Consider the following 22,149-nt stretch of genomic DNA (forward strand, 5'->3'; position numbering starts at 1 on the left):
ACAAAGGTGGTTCTTTTACCCAACAAGGAAGCTCCTTGAAGCTTCAAAACACCTAAGGAAAGCTCCCTCCTTCCCAAAACGTGAAAACAACAAGCTCACCCTCTCAAGACAGAAGCCAAACTCAGAAATGAAGTCTCTTTCTCACTCACAAGGATTGTTCACACTCACCCAATGTGTTTACAAGAGAAAATGTTAAGAATCAAGAAGGAAATGGCCTAGAACCTTAAGAAAAGGAAGAACACCAAAGGGCTGAGTTTCTGGTCAGCCACCAACACTATTCACGCAGGTATTTCTGTTATCTAGGGCAATGTGCCCTTAATGAGGGTATATATAGCCCACTTAAAGATTAACATGCAGTATTAACTTTAATTGTTACGCTTAGCATTTTGATCCCAAACTTTGGAACCTGAAACTACACATTTTTCCAAGAATTATCATATTTTTATAATATTTTTTTAAGCACCTTTCCGGTACGCGCTTTTCTTAGCCAGTATCAGTTTCTGGCACCAGTTCTCATTATTTGGACTTGAAACTCGTTTTACAAGTCCTTCATGTCATTCTAGTAATTATTATGCAATTATTATAATTTTTCGAGATACTTTTTCGGTACGCATTTATACCGACTAGCAGAACCGGTATCTGCACTTTTCTTCCGAAAAGCGACTTTCAGCATTCTTAATCACTTATCATAATTATTAGAGCCTCATAATAATTATTAGGGTCAATTATGGAATCATTTCCTAATTTTGCATAATTAATTAATTAAATACCTTATTTAATGGTGCGGGTTCTTACAGTTCCTGCTGTTGAATAGGAGGAGGTTGCAGAAAGTTGTTTGAACTGAAATCAAGACCACTTCCTTGACCTCTCCTCTTAAAATGAGAATTCTGATTTCTTTGAAAATTTTGTTGGGGCTTCTGCTCATACCAAACCCTATTCACTTGCAACTGTTGTGGATTATCACCCATTAGAGTGGGACACTCATTAGACTCATGAGCTTCCTTACAATATTCACAAACCAGAGGAGTTGATTGAACCTTGGACACTTGAAAATTTTCAAACTTCTCATTCAAGCTGTCAAACTTCTTGGACAACAGCTTTTGTTCAGCAAGCATAGCATCATTGCTTTTCAGCTTTATCACTCCTCTTTTTATTTGAGCTGGTACGCTCTCATTCTCATTCCTTGCCAATTTCTTTATCAAGTCAATGGCTTGTTCAGATGTATTTTGCCGAATAGAACCTCCAGATGCACTATTAATCACCAACCTTGTTTCAGGAGAGATGCCATTAAAGAAGATTGCCACCTTTTTGTCATCGTCTCCTTCATAGTGCGGACACTTCCGGATGAGTTCCTGGGATCTATTCTAGGTTGCACACAGTGATTCTCCTTCAAGTTGGCGGAAATTTGTGATTTCATTCACCAACTGGTCGTACTTTTCCATAGAAAAGAAATGGGCAAAGAACTTTGATGACAAGTCTTCCCATGTCGTGATACTATTAGATGGCTGCCTTTCTATCCATCTGAGAGCTTTTCCCTTAACAGCAAAAGGGAATAATCGAAGCCTGATAGCATCGGCAGACACTCCATTGTTTTTGGTAGTGTCACAGATCATCAGAAATCGATCTATGAACTCATGAGGATCTTCCTCCTCAGCACCAGAAAACTGAACCCTTTCCACCAAAGTAATCAAAGATGGCTTCAGCTCAAAATTGTTTGCCTCCACCGTCAGCCTGATTATACTTGAATTTGGCCTATTGAACACCGGAGTCAGAATGGTGTCCAATAATCGTGGAGGAGGGTTATTTGCATTGTTGTTACCCGCTATCTCTTGTACTGGTTGTACAGGTTCTCTATTGAAATCTTCCCAAATTAACTGCTTGGCAACTTTCCTCAGTCTTCTCTCAATCCTTGTAATTTCAGGATAAAAAACAAAGTCTTTAGGAGCAAGTCTACCTCGCATAAAACTCAGAAAAATATGTTAGTAGCACCTGCAGAACACAGAACAAGATAAAATAAAAATAAAAATCCAATCTCAAAGATCAACAATTATTTATACTATTGGAATTAACAATCCCCGGCAATGGCGCCAAAAACTTGATGCTCTCCGGCAAGTATACCGATCGCACAAGTAATATAGAAAGTAAGTAGAGTATCGTCTCCACAGGGATTGTAAACCAAGTATTACAATAACCAGTCCCCTTAAGTTGGAAAACTCGGTTTGTTGTTTGGAAAAATTGTGAATTGATTTTGAGTAACAATAAGAAATAAAAGTAAAGACTTGTTTTTGAATTTTTATTTAAGAGAAATAAATCAATAACAATGAGAATTGATTTTAAAAATATGAGAAAAACATTGTAGCTAGAGCGCACTCACCTTATGATCCCCACTTCTTACTTTGGATTGATTCACAATACTTATTCATATAATTACTCGGATAAATTATTATCTAAGAATATTTATTAGTTAACCCTCAATTCCTTGCAAGGTTAACCCTTTAATCCCCAATTCCTTGCAATGTTCCTCATGGTATTAAGCAATGAACGAAATAATTTAAGCATCCGCAATTAAATACACATCTATTCTTAGCATGCATACCAGTTGTTATCCGACCCCCTTTCAAGATCAAAACCCCAATATTCCTATCTAGGGTTCTAACCCTCAAACTATTCTCAGATTGATCAGTTCTAATAAAGAAAATAGAAAATACGCACAGGGTAGAGACAAAGATAATTATATAAATGAGCAAAACTAAATCAATCCATCGTAACAAGGGTTCACATAGGGCTCGTGACCCTAACTACAATAAACCATAACTAGCCAAGCATAATCATGGCTAAAAATTTAATATTCAAGGGAAGTATAAAATTAAAGTAAAATAGATGAAGAAGAAGAACTGTGGAAGAATCCTCCCGAGCTCTGCTGTCGGCCTTCTTCTGAATGTAATGAGATATCTCTAGGGTTCTGATAAGAGGATATATTTATAAGCCTCTTTTATTCTTCCAAAAATACCCTTCCGAAAACACGGTACTTTTTTCCCGTAAACCAGCGCCAGTTGGCGCCGGTGTGGCGCACGTTTGCGCGGAGTTACTGTCAAATTGTGAAAAACCGGAACCAATTGTACGTGAACTGGCACAAGTTGGCGCCATCCTTCTTCTTTCTTGGCGCCACTTGGCGCCATTCCTCCTTCACTTTGGCGCTGGTTGGCATGGTGGCGGTAGTTTGCGCCATTCTGGCGCCAACTAGCGCCAATTCTCTGGACTTTTGTACTATGCAACATGGCGCTAACTTGCGCCACTGTGGCGCCAAGTTGCGCCATTTCTCTGGACTTTGGCCTATGCGACATGATGCAACATGGAACTTTCGTGTGTGTGGAGTCGCGTCAACAGGCTTTTTATAATTTGTAATTTTCACTCCTCTTTTTCCTGTAAAAACACAACCAAAAGGTGAATATTATTGACATAGAAAGAATCAAAATAAATAGTAAATATGTATTTAAATTGCTCTCTTATGACCCAATTCTTATCAATTTTAATAATGAAAAACCACTCTTGCCAGAGGCACATCATGAAACTCTTCTTAAAATACTTGGCAATTAGTCTCTCTTCCACCTAACAGACTACCTATTGGATGCAAGTGGGTATTTCGAACCAAGTTTAAACCTGATGGCACTGTTCTAAAGTACAAAGCTCGACTTGTGGCTAAGGGCTTTCACCAACAAGAAGGCTTTGATTATCAGGAGACTTTCAGTCCAGTTGTTAAACCAGTAACAATCAGGATTGTCCTCACTATTGCTCTATCTAAAGGATGGCCAGTTTACCAACTTGATGTCAACAATGCATTCCTAATTGGGGATATTCAAGAAGAGGTATTCATGCAACAACCACTTGGTTTCACTCACCATGACAAAACTATCGTGTGCAAGCTTACTAAAGCACTCTATGGTCTAAAACAGGCACCACGTGCCTGGTTTGAAAAGCTTAGCACTACTCTCATTGTCTTGGATTTACTACAGCCAAGTGTGATTCTATCCTATTTATCTCCATCACGAAGAACACTACCCTTTTTGTTCTTGTGTATGTGGATGATATCCTCATCACTGGATCTCCCACTTCAGCCAACACATCTCTAATCCACTTTCTCAACAGTACCTTTGCTCTCAAAGATCTTGGACAACTCCACTACTTCTTAGGAATTGAAGCTCACAAAACACACTCTGGTGGCTATCATCTAAATCAGTCAATGTACATATCAGACCTTTTGAAGAAAGCTAACATGCTGGATTGCAAATATACGCCCTCACGCATGACATGCAGCCCTAAACTCTCGTCTCATGACAGATCCCCACATCCTGATCCCGCCCAATATCGCTCCATTGTTGGAGCTCTCCAATATGCCACAATTACAAGACCTGATATAGCATACAGTGTCAACAAAGTCTGTCAGTTCATGCATAACCCGTTGGACACCCACTGGAAAGCAGTAAAGAGAATATTATGTTACCTTAGTGGTATTGTCACTCATGGCTTAACTGTTGAACCTTCGAACCACTTCCACCTTGCTGCATATTGTGACTCCGATTGGGGTTCCGATCTAGATGATCGTAGATCCAGAAATGGTCTCTGCATTTTCTTTGGCTCTAATCTAGTCACATGGTCTTCCAAAAAACAACACGTCGTTAGTAGGTCCAGTACAAAAGCAGAGTATAGATCTCTAGCCGCTACTGTTGCTGAAATTAGCTGGATCCAATCTCTCCTTTCTGAGCTTCAAATCAAAGTACCACGTCCACCTACTATCTACTGTGGCAACCTTTCTGCAGTGCTCCTCACGTCCATTCCTCTCTTCCACTCTCGTACGAAACACTTTGAGCTGGACCTCCACTTTGTCAAAGAGAAAGTTATCTCTAAAGCTGTCTCAGTTCATCACATTCCAGCTTTAGAACAGATTGCTGATGGGCTCACTAAGGCAGTGGCCACCGATCCCTTTCTGCTCTTCAAGTCCAAGCTTCGAGTCCTCAATCCCAAGTCCACTCAGCTTGTGGGGGGATGATAGCCATAGAGGCCCAAAGGCCCATTGGGTTCAGTTAGATTTAGTTTTATATCCAAATCAGTTTTAACAAACTGTTAGTTAATTAGTTTCAAGTGAGTGGCAGCTTATTCCATCTCACCTTTGTATATAAGACAAAAGCACTCTGCTAAAGATTCATTCATTCAATATACAATAAACACCTTTTACATTCTATCTCTCTCTTTCTCTCTTTATCTCTCTTTTATCATAGCTGTGATACCTTTCACTATCTTTAACCAACCTTGCTATAATCTTAGAAATGCATTAGTTGACAGCCAATTGAGTCGTCTCAAATTGTGTGGAAAAATTCATAGCCTTCTTGGAAAATTCCTCATCATCCTTGATCCCAACACCATCATTTTTTCTCGATGCCACCTAAGTTAATAATTGTTTAGTAGGGGGTGCTAAAGGATACACTCTCTTATAATGCTAAAGGATACATTTTGTATAGTACATTTCGTATGGTATACAATTTCTATAACTTATATTTTTTAAGATTTAGTGTTGTGATGTATTTGTTCTTACTTTTATTGTGATGTCAAATTCAAGTAATGTATGTTATAACCTACAATTTCTTTTTTTGGGATTCTTTCGAAAGTATCCACATGTTTGTTTGTCTAAAGAGTTTATGAGATTCCTTATAGAAATTAATCTAAATATGTCCATAGTCAACAAATTCCTTAGACATTATGAGGCAGCAGGATGCCCTTTTAAAATACAAAGCTTTGGTAAATAGACAAATCCATGCTTATGAAAATATTTTGACAGATAATAGTATATATTTTTGTGATGTTAAACTATTTTGAAATTAATATTATGATGTTAACATTATTTGTTTAAAACCATTGATCATTTTTCTATACTAAATTATAGTTGCAAACGATTACCAAAGAAAAAGAAAAAGTTATGGCTACAAACACTATACTTCTATGAAAATCTTTTAAATTGTTATTTTCACTGTGATAAATATATGATTAAGTGTGTTTCTATGTGGGTGAAAGAGTCTAAACTAGATGTTGTGTGCATGTGTGCAAGGAAGAAATATAAATTTTTATTTAGTTTTGAAATTCCGTGTTAGACAATAATTATTGAGTAAAGTATCTTATAGGTTCTCAACAAAAATCACAGGGCCCATTTTAATCCCTTATATTTGATTGTAAGGGTTACATAATACCTTTTTTTTGTTTTTTTTTGGTAAACAAACCTTATGTTGGTTTAATTGTATATGTTTTGATAGTTTGGGAAAAACAGTCAATTTCAATAAAACTCACATTTCAAATCTTCTGCATAATATATGAATATAAGTAGAGTTTAAAATACGTATATAATATTTTTTGATTATTATTCAAAGGATGTTACATTTTTCAACACTCATTCAGTCCTCATAAATTCTCCATGCACTTCGATGATCTTTTGCGTCCTCCAACCATAAAATTAACTATATATAAGCCTATAACTTTCTCTTTATTGACATTTTACCCAGCAAATTTGATATAAGATATTAATTTCAAATCCCTTCTTAAAATGTCCTTGCCATCTAGCTAACACCCGTGCCTTGTTTAATTACGCGCGTACACTCAAAATCTAATTCACATCTTCACTGGTGAGCACTATGAATTTTGGAGAATTCAAATGAAAACTCTCTTCATCTCACAGGATTTATGGGATGTAGTGAAATAAGAATTTGAAAAGCCAATAAGTCCGGCGCATTTGCAATCAATCTTATTAATTATAATTATTAGTAATGATTAAATTGGTGAAAAGAGGGTGATAACTGAGATGCGCTTATTAGGGGGCGTTACATTGCATTCACACGCTCATTTATATTAAATAAAACACAGAAAAGAACAAGAATAAATGATAGCGAATATTTTAAAGCTAGCAATGAAGCAAGTGGGTGTTTAACTGATGAATAATTAAAATTAAAATACTCAAGTCTCAACTGAGACAGTGAATACTGACCAGCCGCTATTTGAATTTATGCTATGTTTACTAGCATATAATCTGCCAAACACAACTTTTCATACTTGATTTCAGTAATTACCTATCTCTTCATTTTTATCAAGTGCATGCCCGTTATTTACAAAGCATATATATCTACCCGTCAACTCTAGATAGCTATTGCAAACAAATAAATATTAAGTTAATGAAGGTATAGTTTCTTTCTATATGTTATCTTCCTTGAAAATTTATTTCCGAGTCTTCCATTCTCTTTTGTTATGAATATGTTACATGTGTTAGTGAATGCGAGATTTCTAGGTTTCTAACTATATTGAAAACTTTGAAGATTTGAGAGATGGCTAGGAATGGAAGCATAAGCCAAAGTGAAGCAAAGGAACTGGTGGCTGTGAAGGAGAAACCACAATCGAGCACGACATGGATTCTGTTTGATTCTGATGGACAATGTTCTATTGTGGAAATGGACAAGCATGGCATCATGGATCTTGCTCAGATTCATTATCGTGATCTTCGAATTCTGGATCCTCTACTTTCATATCCATCGGCTATTCTTGGTCGAGAAAAGGCTATTCTGCTTAACTTGGAGGTGCATGAAATTTTCATTTTGACTTTGACTGCTACCACACTAAATCTATTAAAGATATTTAGTGTAAACTAATCATACTATTATTATTGTTATTTTATATTTATTGATTTTTATTTATTTTGTGTATTTAATTTGATTCATAATTTAAGGATTCCAATTTTATGATTAAAATCATACTATACATATTACATATTATTATATAATATTATTCTGATATGTATGCCAAATCATTTGTTTAAAAAATAGATAGCCTGAAGAAGTTTTAAAAAGCAACTACTAATTATAATAATTTTTTATTTTTTATTAATTATTTAAAATTTCACATAATTCCAACCAAAGCCAAAATTTCAAATAATTTGCTTTCATTTTGTATAATTTTGGGATAAACTTTACATTTAGTCTAATTGTTACAGAAATTTAAGAGGTTAGTTTGTTTCTCTAAAGTTTGAAACACCATGAAAACCGATTTAATTTGAATTTAACCATAAATTAATAAAATTAGTTAAATAAAAACAATATATTTCAAATTGTATTTATTTAAAAAAATTATATATCCATCGATTTATCAATTATCTGATAATTTTTTATTTAAAGTATTTTTATATTCTCTCACGGCAAAATTATATAATTAAACCGTCTCACAACTGACATTTTTTTTATAACGTAATTTGCTCATATAACATTAAAGGATTTAATATTTCTACGGTGAATGTAGATAAATTATCTTATTTTCTCCCAGAGAGACGTCGTTTTAGGTTGAAAAATTAAAAAATTATAATGAAAAAGACTGTTATAACCCTGAAATAAATGATAATTACAAAAATATCTTGATTTCTGTCTTCATTTTGAGCTTAATGTAGATAAGTTATAAAAATCGAACCCAACATGAAATTCCGTTGAAATTGTGTTTATTTTAATTATTTCCTGGTCTAGTGTGCCTTAATTACGTGATTAAACTTTCCACCTTTAACTCTTGATTCTGTTTTTTTTTTTTTCTTATCTCCCCTTTGCAGCACATCAAAGCGATTATCACAGCTGAAGAGGTTAGCCAATTAAATTTCTTTGTATTTATGAACTTGTAGTACTCTTGTTGCATTTGACTAGAATAATAAAATAGTAATTAAATTATTGAAGTCTGTTAACCTTAGTGTTAAATTAAACAAGCCTGCGAAATTGGGGTTGGTGATTTTCTTGCTGAAGTTGACAACAGAATTTGTCTTCCAAAGGAGTAAAGTAAGTTACATATCAGGATAGGGTAGCTACGGACATGAGAGATAAGCTAAAGATTGGTTCAAGGAAAGTTACTATGTAGGTTTACATTTTTAAAAAAAAATTCAAATAGGTTTAGGTAATTTAACAAATGGTTTAAAATTTCTTATGTTATATAAGATAAAATTACTTATACACATAAAAGTATATAGATCTTATGTAAAAAGATGAGAAAAAAAAAATTTGGAACTCTCACATTTTTATGTGTGTAGAAGATAAAATTATCACTTTTTAGAAATTTTATTTCCTTTAAAAAATATATGAGATTTTATATTCTTATATGGATTTAAGATGATCTAATTCATTTATACATTTTTGTAATTTTTAAAAAAAATTTAATCTTATCCCAACTAGATAGGAATTACATCTCACGGCCAGAAGAATATTGAATTAAACAGAATATTCCAATATACCATTAGACGCGTATCTTATGTATTCAAGGAGCTTGTCACTGCCGTATGTGCCATGATAGTTGCCACTTCGTCAACCGTGTGACTAACGAAATATTACACTCTAAAAACAATATATTTATTCAAACTAGCACATTGAAATATTTTACCTTTTTAAAATAAGTAGAATAAGAAGAGAAAAAAAAACCTTCAAATAATAGATTTAATTTTAATTTTCTCTTTTAATAATTATAATGATTAAATATCATTTCTATAATACGTGATATATACATTGGAAAAATATTTTCTTATGTTGTATGAGAATTCAATTCTTATGTCGTAATCCTTCGATTTGTGTGCAAAATTTTTTCTTTTCTTTTTTTAATAAATGTGGAACTCACCATTAATTAAGTCACAACATGATAATTCAATTCTCATACAACATGAGAAAATCAAACCCCATATACATTTTCAAGATTCCAGTGAACAATTTGTTTCTACATTCTAAGAAAGGTCTCTGCTTCAAATTGAAATCTTGACTAAATTTTGAATAGGTATTGCTACGATATCAAATGGATGAAAATGTAGTCCCCGTTGTTGAGGAACTTAAAAGGAAATTGACTCCAATGAGTACCAATCATCAGCACAAAAGAGATGGGAAAAAGTACCACGACAATCAACATGAGAATGAGGATTGTGAAGATGGTATGTTGTATGCTAAACTATTGCATGTGTTTCTCTTGTCTATTTGTGTTTTGATTTCCATCAAAGCTAGAACTAGGAATCTAGTTGTGTGTGAATTGAGTTACTTTCATAATTAAGCTATTGATATATATAGTCCCACATTGGTTGTATGTGTAACTAATGTGGAGTTTATAAGGCCTTGGGTACTCCCACCCTTGGAGCTAGCTTTTGGGGTGGTGTATCCCAATGTTCTTTACATGGTATCAGAGCGTTCGAAATCTCACCGCCTCCCACTTTCTTTGTAGTGGAATTTTCACATGTAGGTGGGCTTGTATGTTGTCCACCCTTCAAGCCCAGTGGGCTCTCGTGTGAGGGGGCGTGTTGAGAAATATAGTCCCACATTGGTTGTATGGACAACTAATGTGAGGTTTATAAGGCCTTGGGCACTCCCATCCTTTGAGCTAGCTTTTGGGGTGGTGACCTCAAGGTCCTTAACATGGTATCAGAGCCTCGCCGCCACTCACTTTCTCTTGTGGAATTTCTTAGTACAGGTTGGCTGGGCCTGTTGCATCATCCACTCTTCAAGCCCAATGGGCTCTTGTGTGAGGGGGCGTGTTGAGATATATAGTCCCACATTGGTTGTATGTGCAACTAATGTGGAGTTTATAAGGCCTTGGGCACTCCCACCCTTTGAGCTAGCTTTTGGGGTGGTGTATCCCAAGGTTCTTTACATAAGCTTTACATTTCGAGGTAGATTAAAGTATAATAATAAGATAGAGTAGTGGGTTCATTAGTAGACATCGAATTTGGGGGGGACCCTTTCGAAATGGTTTCGACAAGAACTCCTGAAAAACATGCGAGGGAGAAACACGAGGATGAAGAGAGAAACTGTGGTGCTCCAGAGCACCAAAATTCAGTGCTCTTCACTTTCTTAAATGGAGAAATTTCTATACCATTTAAACTAGCATTTTTCTCTTTAATTTCCTTTAAATTCCCATTTAAGAGAGAGGGAAGCACCAAATTTTGGTGCTGCAGAGTTTCTCTCAAGGATGAGACGTGCAGGAAGAGTTTGTCTAGTCACAATGTTCTCGTTCATGACTCACTGTTATTGGGGACTATTTTATGGGGTTTTTATATTAGATCTTTGTCTGAAGGAGACAAAGAGCAATAAGGAAAAGAGTTTACCAAGGTGTAATTTTAAAGATGTGTACTTACACTCTTCCAAAGAAAAAGCAGGAACTAAGAGAATCTGGATAGACTCAAGCATGGCTTATGGTAAAAATTACCTACAAGCTAGTTTTGAAGGTTTTCACCTTCCTGTCTATCTTCTCTTTGCATTTTAGGTCCACGTGCACATAGAGGGACTTATCTTTCTTGGTGCCTTTACTAGGTACTGGATGGAGTTAAAATACAGAAATTTCGTCTTATTGTTCATAGCTTGAGCACACTTGATCAACAACACCTTATAGTGCATTATCGTAATTAGTGGGATCAATGTCACTTAACAAAAGACAACTTGAGAGTTAACAAGGTTATCTCCCACTACGAATGTACCGCACTAGGCCTTGTGTATCTACAGGTAGATCCAAGATTGGGTCAAATGGTGGATCTTCAATTTCTTGAGGATCCACATATGATGTGTTTAATTACTCCTTGATATTGTTCTTCCACGTGTAATACTAGTATTTCTACTAGTTTCACTTATATATTATCATGTTGAATTTCCAATTATTATTCCCGTGTTTGTTCACCTATAGATATATCTTTCCTCTCTTTGAACAATCAAGGGAACAAAGAATGGAGCTTCTAGCGATTCTGGAAATTCTTGATCTAAGATAAGTCTCATCAAGAATAACCTTACTTAAAAGGTTATAATTTCTCATCTAGTCCTCCTTTAAGAAAATCATGTGACTGCTCACTTAGATCATCTTGCCCTTTCGACTAAATAAGATTTCATCCCTGGTTCTCTTAGGGTAGCCAAATGATATGCGCTCTTCCATACAAGATTCCATCTTATTTGACCGCTGTTGTAGGACGTGTGTCAGAGGACCCTAAATCCGAATATGATTTGATCTGGGCTTGCACACTTTCCATAATTCTTTAGGTGTCTTTACAACAAACTTTGACGAAACCAAGTTAAGAAAGTACATTTCCTTCTCCTAGGCATCTCCCTAAAACGTTATTGGTAAGGATTAATAACTGAACATAGACTTCACCAAGTCTAGAAATATTTGATTTCTGCATACTGCAACTTTATTCAACTAACATGTTCCTAGAGTCGACAATTATGAAAACTATCCCCTCTTAAATCTGGTAAAACCTGAACTTATCAGATAGGTATTCAACACTTTAGTCAAACCAAAATGTTTTGATTTGAACACCTAGATGCTTTTCTGCCTCAGATTTAAATCTTTTGGAATTTTCAAAAAGATTTATACTTATGGCGCACTAGGTTTATCTGTCCAAATCCAGAGTAGCCATTCATATAATGAAGTACTAGTCACCTCTTCTTGCTTAAACGCTAATTGGTTCACACACATTAGTATGTACCAATTTCAATCGAATATTTGCGCAAATCCCTTTGACCTTGTAAGATTTCTTAGCCATTTTACCTTCAAAATAGGATTTACATGTGGCTTTTAGTTCAAAAACTATAGAACTTTTAGTCCCTCTTTTAACTAAACCATGTTTCCTATTTGACGTAATATGACTTAATCATAAAGGTCAAAGATATGTTTCATTTGAAACTTTTATTTCTTTGGTGAATGTTCTTGTTTATCATCTTTTCAATTTCAACATAATAAATTCAATGAGATATATAACTCAAGTAATAAAGACAATTTAATATACCGAAATAAAAGAAGATGAACTTCCTATTGAAACATGTTTTCTTAAATTTGTTAATTCTTAGCTTCAAAATATTTATGAATAATATTATATGCTCTATAATTAGTACCTTTAGTTAGCACACTCATGAGCAACATGTTTATAGAAAAAATTATTCAAGATATTTATTGGTTTTATGACTTTTAAGACTTTTATGAGCTACTATATATATTAAATGTAAATTATATTCTACATTAAAAATATTATTTAATATTAAAATATGTCTCAATGTGTCGAAATCTAACATTTTTAGAATTAATGTGTCGCTGTGTCGTGTCATATCGTGTCCTATGTCCCGTGTCGATATCGACGCAACATAGCTAAAAGTATCATAATAGGGTAACAACTCTCTAAATGTTGGGTAAAAGTTGTCTTTTCAATGGCTAAAGAGGTGTATTAATTTATAGATGGAAAATATTCTCCAATGATGATCGAGAGAATGAGCTCTAGTTGTTTTTCCCTAGTAGGAGAGTGATATCCTTTAGGTCTAAGAGTCATATTTTAAAAATGCAAGGGCATGACCTCATGCCTTATTAGCTGACTCATTGAATTGGATCAGTGTGGCCGACCTAGAACATGTTTAATCATAAAATTTTCACTTAATGTAATTTTTGTTATATTTCATGTATGTTTTCATATTTTTTATTTGTTGTATTTGAATTATTTGTTCAACCATAATTTAAATGTTTGAACCTAAATTATAAATTTTGCTAGCTCTGTTCAAATCTTAAGTTCAAAATAACTTTAAAAATTTCCTAAAGTAATTATTCAAAATGTTGCATTCATATGATGTGAATTTCGCAATGCTTGAGTAAGGCACGTTGGAGATGGATTGAATTGTGAACCTATTGATGGAGTAAAAAATATGTGATTTGACTAATAAATAAAATCTTTTGGCCTAATTGTATGTACTCAGTTTAACAAATAATAATAAAATAGCTAAGATTATGAATTCAATTTTTGAAAAGGCATGTATTACTAGCAAGTTTAGAAGGAAATTGTTGATTGTAGTCCAACATCTCACCTTGAAAAAGCCAATCACTACTAAAAAAAACAGATATTAGGGACGAAAAAATTACGTCCCTATAAGGCAATAATATGTCCCTAAATAAATTAGGAACGAAATTTGGGACGAAAATTTTTTCATCCCTAAATAGCTCCTCGCTAATGTTTTGGGACAGAACTTTAGTTACGTCCCTAATAGGGACGGAATAAAATCCGTCTCTAATACGTATTTTCCGTCTCTAATGTTATGAACATTTTTAGTTGTGGAAGGCTAGAATCTGTCCCTATTAAGGATGGAATTAAGGACAGATTTTTCCCATATCAAATAAGGATAGAATGTGTCCGTCCCTAATAGGAACAGAATCAGAGAAGAATTTTTTCCGTCCCTAATTGGGACAAAAAAAAATTTTTCCTAAAATATGGACAAATTTTTTTTCGTTCTAAAATCCGTCTCTATTTGGGACGGATTTTTTTCGTTCCTATTAGAGACAGAATTTATCCATCCCTAATAGAGACAGAATTTATCCATCCTTAATAGAGACAGATTATTTTCCGTCCCTAATAGAGATGGATTTAGGGACGAATTTTAGAAATGATACTTTAATACTATCCCAAGTTGGGACGGACAATATTCCGTTCCAATTAGGGACGGATTGCAGAAAGGGGATTACTACTCTCATGCAGTATGAGTGAAGTTCTCTCATGTTAAGAGACAAATAAAGTAAGCCCCACCAATTTTTAGAAAAAAGAAAAAAAAGAGGCACATTTTTTGAAGTGAGAATAACATGAGAGATCAATCTCATGCAACATAAGAATATGATTTCCCTTGCAGAAATTAAAAATATTTCATCCCTAATTCCGTCCCAAATAGGGACGAAATATTTTTCCATCTCAAAATTTGTCCCTACTAGAGACAGAACTTATTTCATCGCTAATTCCGTCCCAAATAGGGACATATTGTTTTTTCTGTCTCTAATTTTGTCCCAATTAGACACGGCATATTTTTCGTCTCTAAAATCCGTCCCTAATTCATATTTTTTTAGTAATGGTAGTTCGACGAACATCATATCAAAATGGTTGTTCAATTCTTGAAAAAGCTTAGATTTTAAGTTAATATTAAAGGCTTGATCTGACATAATAGATAAGGAATAATAAATTAATATCAACCTCAATATATTTTTATCCCAAATTAATAGAACCGCCCATCCATGAGCCCAAATATATTAGTAAGAAAAAAAGAAAAAATAATAAATAATTTAAACCATTTTTGTTTCTTAATTTATGATAACTTGTCTATATATATAGAGGAGAGATATTCTAACTACCAAAATTTTTCACTACCAACTTACTACCTATCTAATCACCATTAGATTAACATTTTCTCTATCTTCAAAAACTTTTTAACATTCTCTCTCTTTGATTCAATGGTGATGTGATGAGTAGTAAGTTAGTAGTGAGAGTTTTTTGTAGTTAGAATATCCTCACTTATATATATATATATATATATATATATATATATATATAGGTAGGATCTTTTTACACCAGTGTCAAATTTAAAATTTGACACCTTATCTGAGAGCCGTTAGATTAAAAAAGATCAATGGTGTCACATGCTTACAAATCAGAGCCATTGATCTCTTTGGATCTAACGACTCTTAGATGAAGTGTCAAATTTAAAATTTGACACTGGTGTCAAAGGATCCTACCTCATATATATATATATAAGAATATCCTGCTCATATATATATATATATATATATGGGCAGGATATCCTTACACTGGTGTAAGAGTTAGAAGTCTTACACTCAATCTTGACCATTGATCCACTTGTATCCAATGGCTCACATTACTAAAAAATTAGAGCCCTTAGATATAATTGGAAACAACAGACATGATTGGGAGGGTAACTTACACTGGTGTAAAATGATCCTGACACACACACACACACATATATATATATATATATATGAGGTATGATCCTTAATTTGACACCAATGTCAAATTTAAAATCTGACACCTGATCTGGTAGTCGTTAGATCAAAAAAGATCAACGACTCTGATTTGTAAACATGTGACACCATTGATCTTTTTTGCTCTAACGGCTATCAGATGTGGTGTCAAAGGATCCTACATATCTCTCTCTCTCTCTCTCTCTCTCTATATATATATATATATATATATATATATATATAGTGGCATAATTAGTTTTGTGAAAAAATATATATATTTTCACTATCTTAATGATCTCGTTTATGGAATATAGACTCACCCTTGGAATTTCAAGTCTTGGAGGTAGCTTTAGAAGCCATTTGTAGTTTCCTTGCCGCACGTACAACAGAACTAGAAATGGAAACTTATTTTTCGTTGGATGAGCTTACAAACAAGGTACGTAACCATTACATTAATTCTTTCTTTATCTTCAATAAGGTTTTTGTTAGTTGGTGTGGATGCTTTAATTCTATATTTGGCCTTCTGTATATACTCATTATTTTTGTCTTGTCTTTTTATTTTATTTTTTGATTTTATGAGTTTCCATAATTTTGCAGATAAGTAGTCTTAACTTGGATAGGGTTCGTAAATTGAAGAGTACAACAACGAGTCTGACTCTAAAGGTTCTTAAGGTACGTTTAGATTTTTTTTTCCTGTCAAAGTACCACCACGAATTGATTGGAGGCTAAAAATTTTACTATCAGCAATTTTATTTAGTTTGAGAAAAATAAAATATTATTTTTCAAAATATAAAAATTAGCCCAAAAAAATAATGCTAGATTTAAGGACATATTTGGTACACAGTATAAGATAATGCCTGATAATATAAGACTTGATAGTATAAGGTCTGATTGAATTTTAATACTATCAAGTGTTTGTCATTATATTGTATAAGAGGATGTATTGTAAATGATAATATTATCCAGTGTTTGGTAATACACTATATAATACTAAATACAATAAAAATAAATATTTTTGACAAAAATACTCTTTAATAAAGAATTTATATAACCCTTTTAAATATGTCATATGATATTAATTTTTATATAATTCTATTGACCATTGTGTCCAAAAAAAATGCATTACTTTTTATAAAAAAAAACTCCAAAATTTTAAAAATTAATATATTGAAAAATTGTTTTTATATTATTATATTGATATTAAATAATATATTAATTCTTGAAAATTGCACTGGTCAATGATGTTAATACGTCAACCATTTATCAGACTTAATATCATCCTCTAAGGCCTGATTAAGTTATACATTATTTTGATGTATTAAGGAATTTTGCTGTATAAGCTTATACTATACAGTAGTCACATCAAACAACTAAAAATATCATAACATATAGTATAAGGGCCTGTTTGGTGTGACGTATAAGGCATGATAGTATAAGCTTATACTATATGTTATGACATTTTCAGTTGTTTGGTATGACCATCGTATAGTATAAGCTTATACAGCATAATCCCTTAATACATCAAAACGATGTATAACTTAATCCGGCCTAAGGGTGAGGGATAAGGCCTGATAAGAGATTGATGTATTAATATCGTTGACCAATGTAATTCTCAAAAATTAATATATTATTTTGATATTAATCTATTTTTATTTTCTATTAAAATAATATATTAATTTTTTAATATATTAATTTTTAAAATATTGAATATTTTTATTTTTATAAAAATTAATTTATATTTTGAACACACTAATCAATAAAGTTTTATTAAAATTAATATCATATGACATGTTTTGAAGAATTACATAAATTCTTTATTAAAGGATATTTTTAGTAAAAATATTTATTTTTATCATATATAGTATTATACAGTGCATTATCAAATACTAGATGATATTATCTTATACAATATATTATTTTATACAATACCGTGCCAAACGCTGGATATTATTAAAATTCAATCAGATCTTATACAATCAGGCCTTATATTATCAGGTCTTATACTATCAGGCCTTATATTATCAGGTCTTATACTATCAGGCCTTATCCTATACTATACACCAAACATGTCCTAAGCTTATACTACATGTTACACCAAAACAGGCCTAAGAGTATAAGCTTATACTAGCAGACCTTATATATTACACCAAACAGGCCTAAGAGTATCTCAATAAAATGATAAAAACAGAATCACACTACAATCTAATACATTTATCATAAAAAATTGAAGTTAATTGGGAAATTATGTATAAAAAAAATTGTGAAATTATAATAGCCTTGTAATAGCATTAATTTATGGCTCTCGAGGGTTGCGGGCTTAACGCAATGGGCCACTGAAGACTAATGGATCGTAGGTTACTGTCGGGCCAAGAGATGCTCTGGGATAATATAAGAGCGAAAGCGTGTAGGGAGCAAAAATTACTACGAGGAGCAATTAATCAAATGAGGAGCAACTCTTCCCAAAATGCGCAAGCGTACGCGTCAAGCAATACAGGGTTTTCAAAGAGCCCCAGATTATCGTCCTTATGGAACAAATGTAAAAGTTGCGTTTGAAAGAAGTGTAAATAAGAAAAGAAAAACTGAGAGCAAACAGTAAGTAAGGAGCAATTCGCTTCAAGGAGGAGATTCGTTCTCAAACCAAGGTTAGCCAACAAGCACTTGTCACCAGCTGATTGAACAAAGTCAAAGAATCTGAGTGACTAAGAGCTGAGTTTTTCCCTTAAGTTTTATTGAAGTTTTCCTTGAAGAAAATTAGAAAACGTGGAAATTGGGAGCAATAAATAGGAAATAAAGAGATCAAGAGCAATAGTGACAGAAATAGAGTGCAAAACAATAATTCTTTTGGGATTTTTATATTTATCAAACAAGTAACAAAAGAGAAATAAAATAATATAGAATCAAGATAAAAAAATTTTGCAGGCTTAGTTTTGTATTTTCGCCCTCTTGGTCATTCCTACAATGTCATAAGTTTTCAAAAACAGAATATGCTCCCAGCAACCTTTAAGTCTTTGAAGACAGATTGATCTATCACCAAGTTTTAACACCCAAGCAGTCTGGAGCAAAGACCTTTTACACCAAACTACTTTAAGAGTCTTATGGATTAAAGCTCAAGGGAGATTATGTTTGCCTTCTCAGAAGAGCATAGCTGAAGGGATCACTAGCAAAAGTGTTTTACACATAACATTGCTCCTCTATCTATATATTTCTCTGACTCAGAGCAAAATACCCTAAGATTTTAACGTTGCTTCACACTGCCTTGTGAGGGTCTCATCGATCGAGTGGTCCCGGGATGAAGTTGCAAACCAAGGGGCATCACAATATTAGAACATTAAACCAAGAAACAACACACATTTCATTAAAGAAAATAGTTTTTCATTACAAGTTCAACCTAAGACAAAGAGGGGTACTTCTATTTCACCTCTGCCCACTAAAAATAACTAGCTCATACTAAGGAGCAGAATGAAATCTTAAATACAAAAAAAAAAAAGAAGAAATTCCTAAGGAGGACGTTGAGCCCTCTCCAAGAATGCCAAAATCTTACAAAAATGGTGAATTCTTCAGTATTTATAGGTGAAAGGCTCCTTAAAAGTGCTGTCTTGGCCATTGATTTAATCAATGGTGCAGATTTTGTCAATGCTCCCACCAATCAGTGACGCTTCTCCTGATAGATCAGCCATAAAACCTTCTTCTTTTGCTGAATTTTGGTGATGTAGTGCTGCAAAATATGTTCCCTGCCTTCCCTCTCTGCATTCGCTGACGTGTCCTCTTCCAATTGGTTTCTCTCTCCTCCAAGGACGCTGGTATAGTGCTTTTTGTGATTGCTTTTTTATTTTTCTGCTCTTTCTTGCTTTATTGTCTCCCTTTTTCTCTTTCTTCTTTCGTTCTTTCCAAGTTTGCTTTATTTATAAGTTGGGCCTATTTTAAATGGACATTTGGCCTCCTGAAAATGCAAAATAATTTCTTAAGCCCAAAAGTAATAAAAATAAATCATTTTACATCCAATTGCTCTCTAATTTCCAGATTGTGTTTTGCTCCATCCCTGTTTATCAATAAACTGCTCATGGGAATAAACTTGGAGTAAAGCAATAATTCTATAGCAAAAATTTGGATTTAAGGAGCAATTAAACAATCAATGGTTCTCGATTTTTGAGGACCATCAGTTATCGTTTACTACTTCACACTACATTATTTGAACTAACATTGTAATAGCTCTCAAGACACTAAGGGGTCCCCATAAACCCACTTAGCCTAAATCTCACTTTTACGTTTTCTACCTATCCGAACATGGTTCGATATTCTAGACATTACAGAAAATCCGCATGCCTCAAACCTCTCATCTTATAGTATATTATTCTAGACTTAATTATCTTTCTAAAAAGCTATCACACGAGTTATAAAGTTCTCGTTTGCTCCAGTTATCACCGTTTGAAGTTGGACAAGCAAATCTGCCAGCCAACCTCAAATAGGGCTCCAAACATCCCTCACTCTCTCAACGATTCTGGAAACTACACTCCACTAGTTGCTATCAAATTTTTATACAATAAACTAGACTCCTCAAGATTCAATTTAACATATCATTCACCTAATTTGACCAAGAAAAGAAGCGGGAATAAATTTCCCAAAAACTACCAGCGACAGCCCCATGTGCAGGGGCTTTTTGAGCAGTCTGTGCTCTCTGGCTTCTACAGGGTTGCGTGATACTCCTAAGGATCTCAAAATTTGACAAGAGGTATTTGACATCTCAAGATTTAAAATGGAATATGGAACGTCCCTATTGGATCCTTGTGGAGGGAGATATGCTCTACCAAAGTTCACCCAAATTCTGTTAATTTCTAGAAATTTCGCGAGTCTCCTTTGTTTTTCCAACATATCCCACCTTTAAAGGTGTGTTATCTAACCTCAAATGTTACCAAATAAATATGGGTGGCACTCAAGGACCAACAATGCCTTGGTGCTCTTACAACCCTTCTTTATATCAAAAGCTTACTTTACGATTCAACATTTACATTGCCAAAGCTTAAACCATTTCAATCACATTAATTCCTTTACATGCATTCTTTTTGGCATAAAACATATAGCATGTCCAAGCTCAAGAATACACGAGGTCTCAATAATACAATTTACAATGCCTCTTTACAAATATTACAATAACCTCAAGAAAGCATAACCAATATACAACATAATAATCTCCAAAATAAATCATGAAAATGAAGACTAAACTTAGACAAAATGTGACATGAACAAAGATGACAAATAATAATCCTAGCTCATATGCAATGTTCATGTCCTAACTCTAGCCTAGGCCCAATGGCCACAAAATGCAAAATAATCTTATGTCCAAGCTCATCTTATGGGCCTCTTGTCCGCCGCTCCAGTGCCACTGCCACTACATGAAATAAAGTCCCCAAAACGGGGTGAGATATACGAATATATCTCAGTAACCCAGAGGTTCTGAAAATTACTCCGAACAATGGCTCACACAGATGCATATCAATAATATAATACAACATTCAAAACGGGATAAAGCAAGAGATTTAGTGAAGTAGGGAAGCATAGAGAATAAAATACGATGAAGCTAGAATGGTCGATGCCAATACCATGCAACATCCGGCCTATTGGCCTTGGCATATAGCCTACGGGTTCCAATCCAAGGAAGTGTTCCCAGAACATCAACCAAGGCACCCTCCATCTATTTCCACCCGAGACTTTCTAGTATGCTCCTCTACGGATGACACACCACGACCCCAGGTCAACTGGAACTCCCTCATGGAGACCTATCTAGTGGAAGTTCGTAACGCCCGAAGGCAAACTGTCTACTGGCCAGAGACTCGGTACATCCTATGTACCCCTAACATACAATAATGCATGAGCATGTTATACTACATTACCAACATACACCTCCAACCACTACTCGCAACGGGCATGGTAGAGCACACACGGGGATCAAACCCCAGTACCAAGGGATTACTCGAATAATCTCCTTCGTCTAATAGCTCGAATCCACAGTATCACCGAGCTCGGTTCCCAAGAAATGCCTACACATAGGGCATTTCCATTTCAATTACAACCAACCAAGATATATACAAGCTTATCAATTATTCATGCATAGATTCAAGGAGACTTACAAAAATTCCTTTGGTCAGGGACCAAAGGCAACCCACCAAGCTTAAATCTCCTGGTTCAATTCCGTGGGAGGCAACCTACAGTGATCACACGAGGATCATCAACACACAATGCAAATTATCAATATTCAAAGTACCAAAATTCACACCCCCCACTAGCATGGGTCGACCTTATGGCCATAATTACCCAAACAATTTTCTTGATTTTATTTCAAGATTCCTATGTCTTTACAAG

At 34.0% G+C, this 22,149-nt stretch overlaps 1 protein-coding gene across 1 annotated transcript; it reads left to right on the forward strand.

Moving 5' to 3' along the window:
• The first annotated feature begins 7,361 nt into the window (after nt 1-7,361).
• Nucleotides 7,362-19,500, forward strand: LOC133304905 (magnesium transporter MRS2-2-like). The gene is made up of 6 exons (XM_061504982.1): nt 7,362-7,610; nt 8,624-8,653; nt 9,823-9,973; nt 16,107-16,228; nt 16,390-16,464; nt 19,417-19,500. Exons 1-6 carry the CDS (start codon nt 7,362-7,364, stop codon nt 19,498-19,500), a joined length of 711 nt encoding a protein of 236 aa, XP_061360966.1.
• Nucleotides 19,501-22,149: the final 2,649 nt, after the last annotated feature.

This window comes from Gastrolobium bilobum, unplaced genomic scaffold, assembly GCF_033153095.1.
Source record: "Gastrolobium bilobum isolate Gb01-03AN ecotype WA unplaced genomic scaffold, APGP_CSIRO_Gbil_v1 utg10441, whole genome shotgun sequence".
NCBI lineage: Eukaryota > Viridiplantae > Streptophyta > Magnoliopsida > Fabales > Fabaceae > Gastrolobium > Gastrolobium bilobum.

Coding starts and splice junctions, on each gene's coding strand:
- LOC133304905 (XM_061504982.1), top strand. CDS start 7,362: ATGGCTAGGAATGGAAGCATAAGCCAAAGTGAAGCAAAGGAACTGGTG. Junction 7,611..8,623: donor CTATTCTGCTTAACTTGGAG/GTGCATGAAATT, acceptor TCCCCTTTGCAG/CACATCAAAGCGATTATCAC. Junction 16,229..16,389: donor TGGATGAGCTTACAAACAAG/GTACGTAACCAT, acceptor ATAATTTTGCAG/ATAAGTAGTCTTAACTTGGA.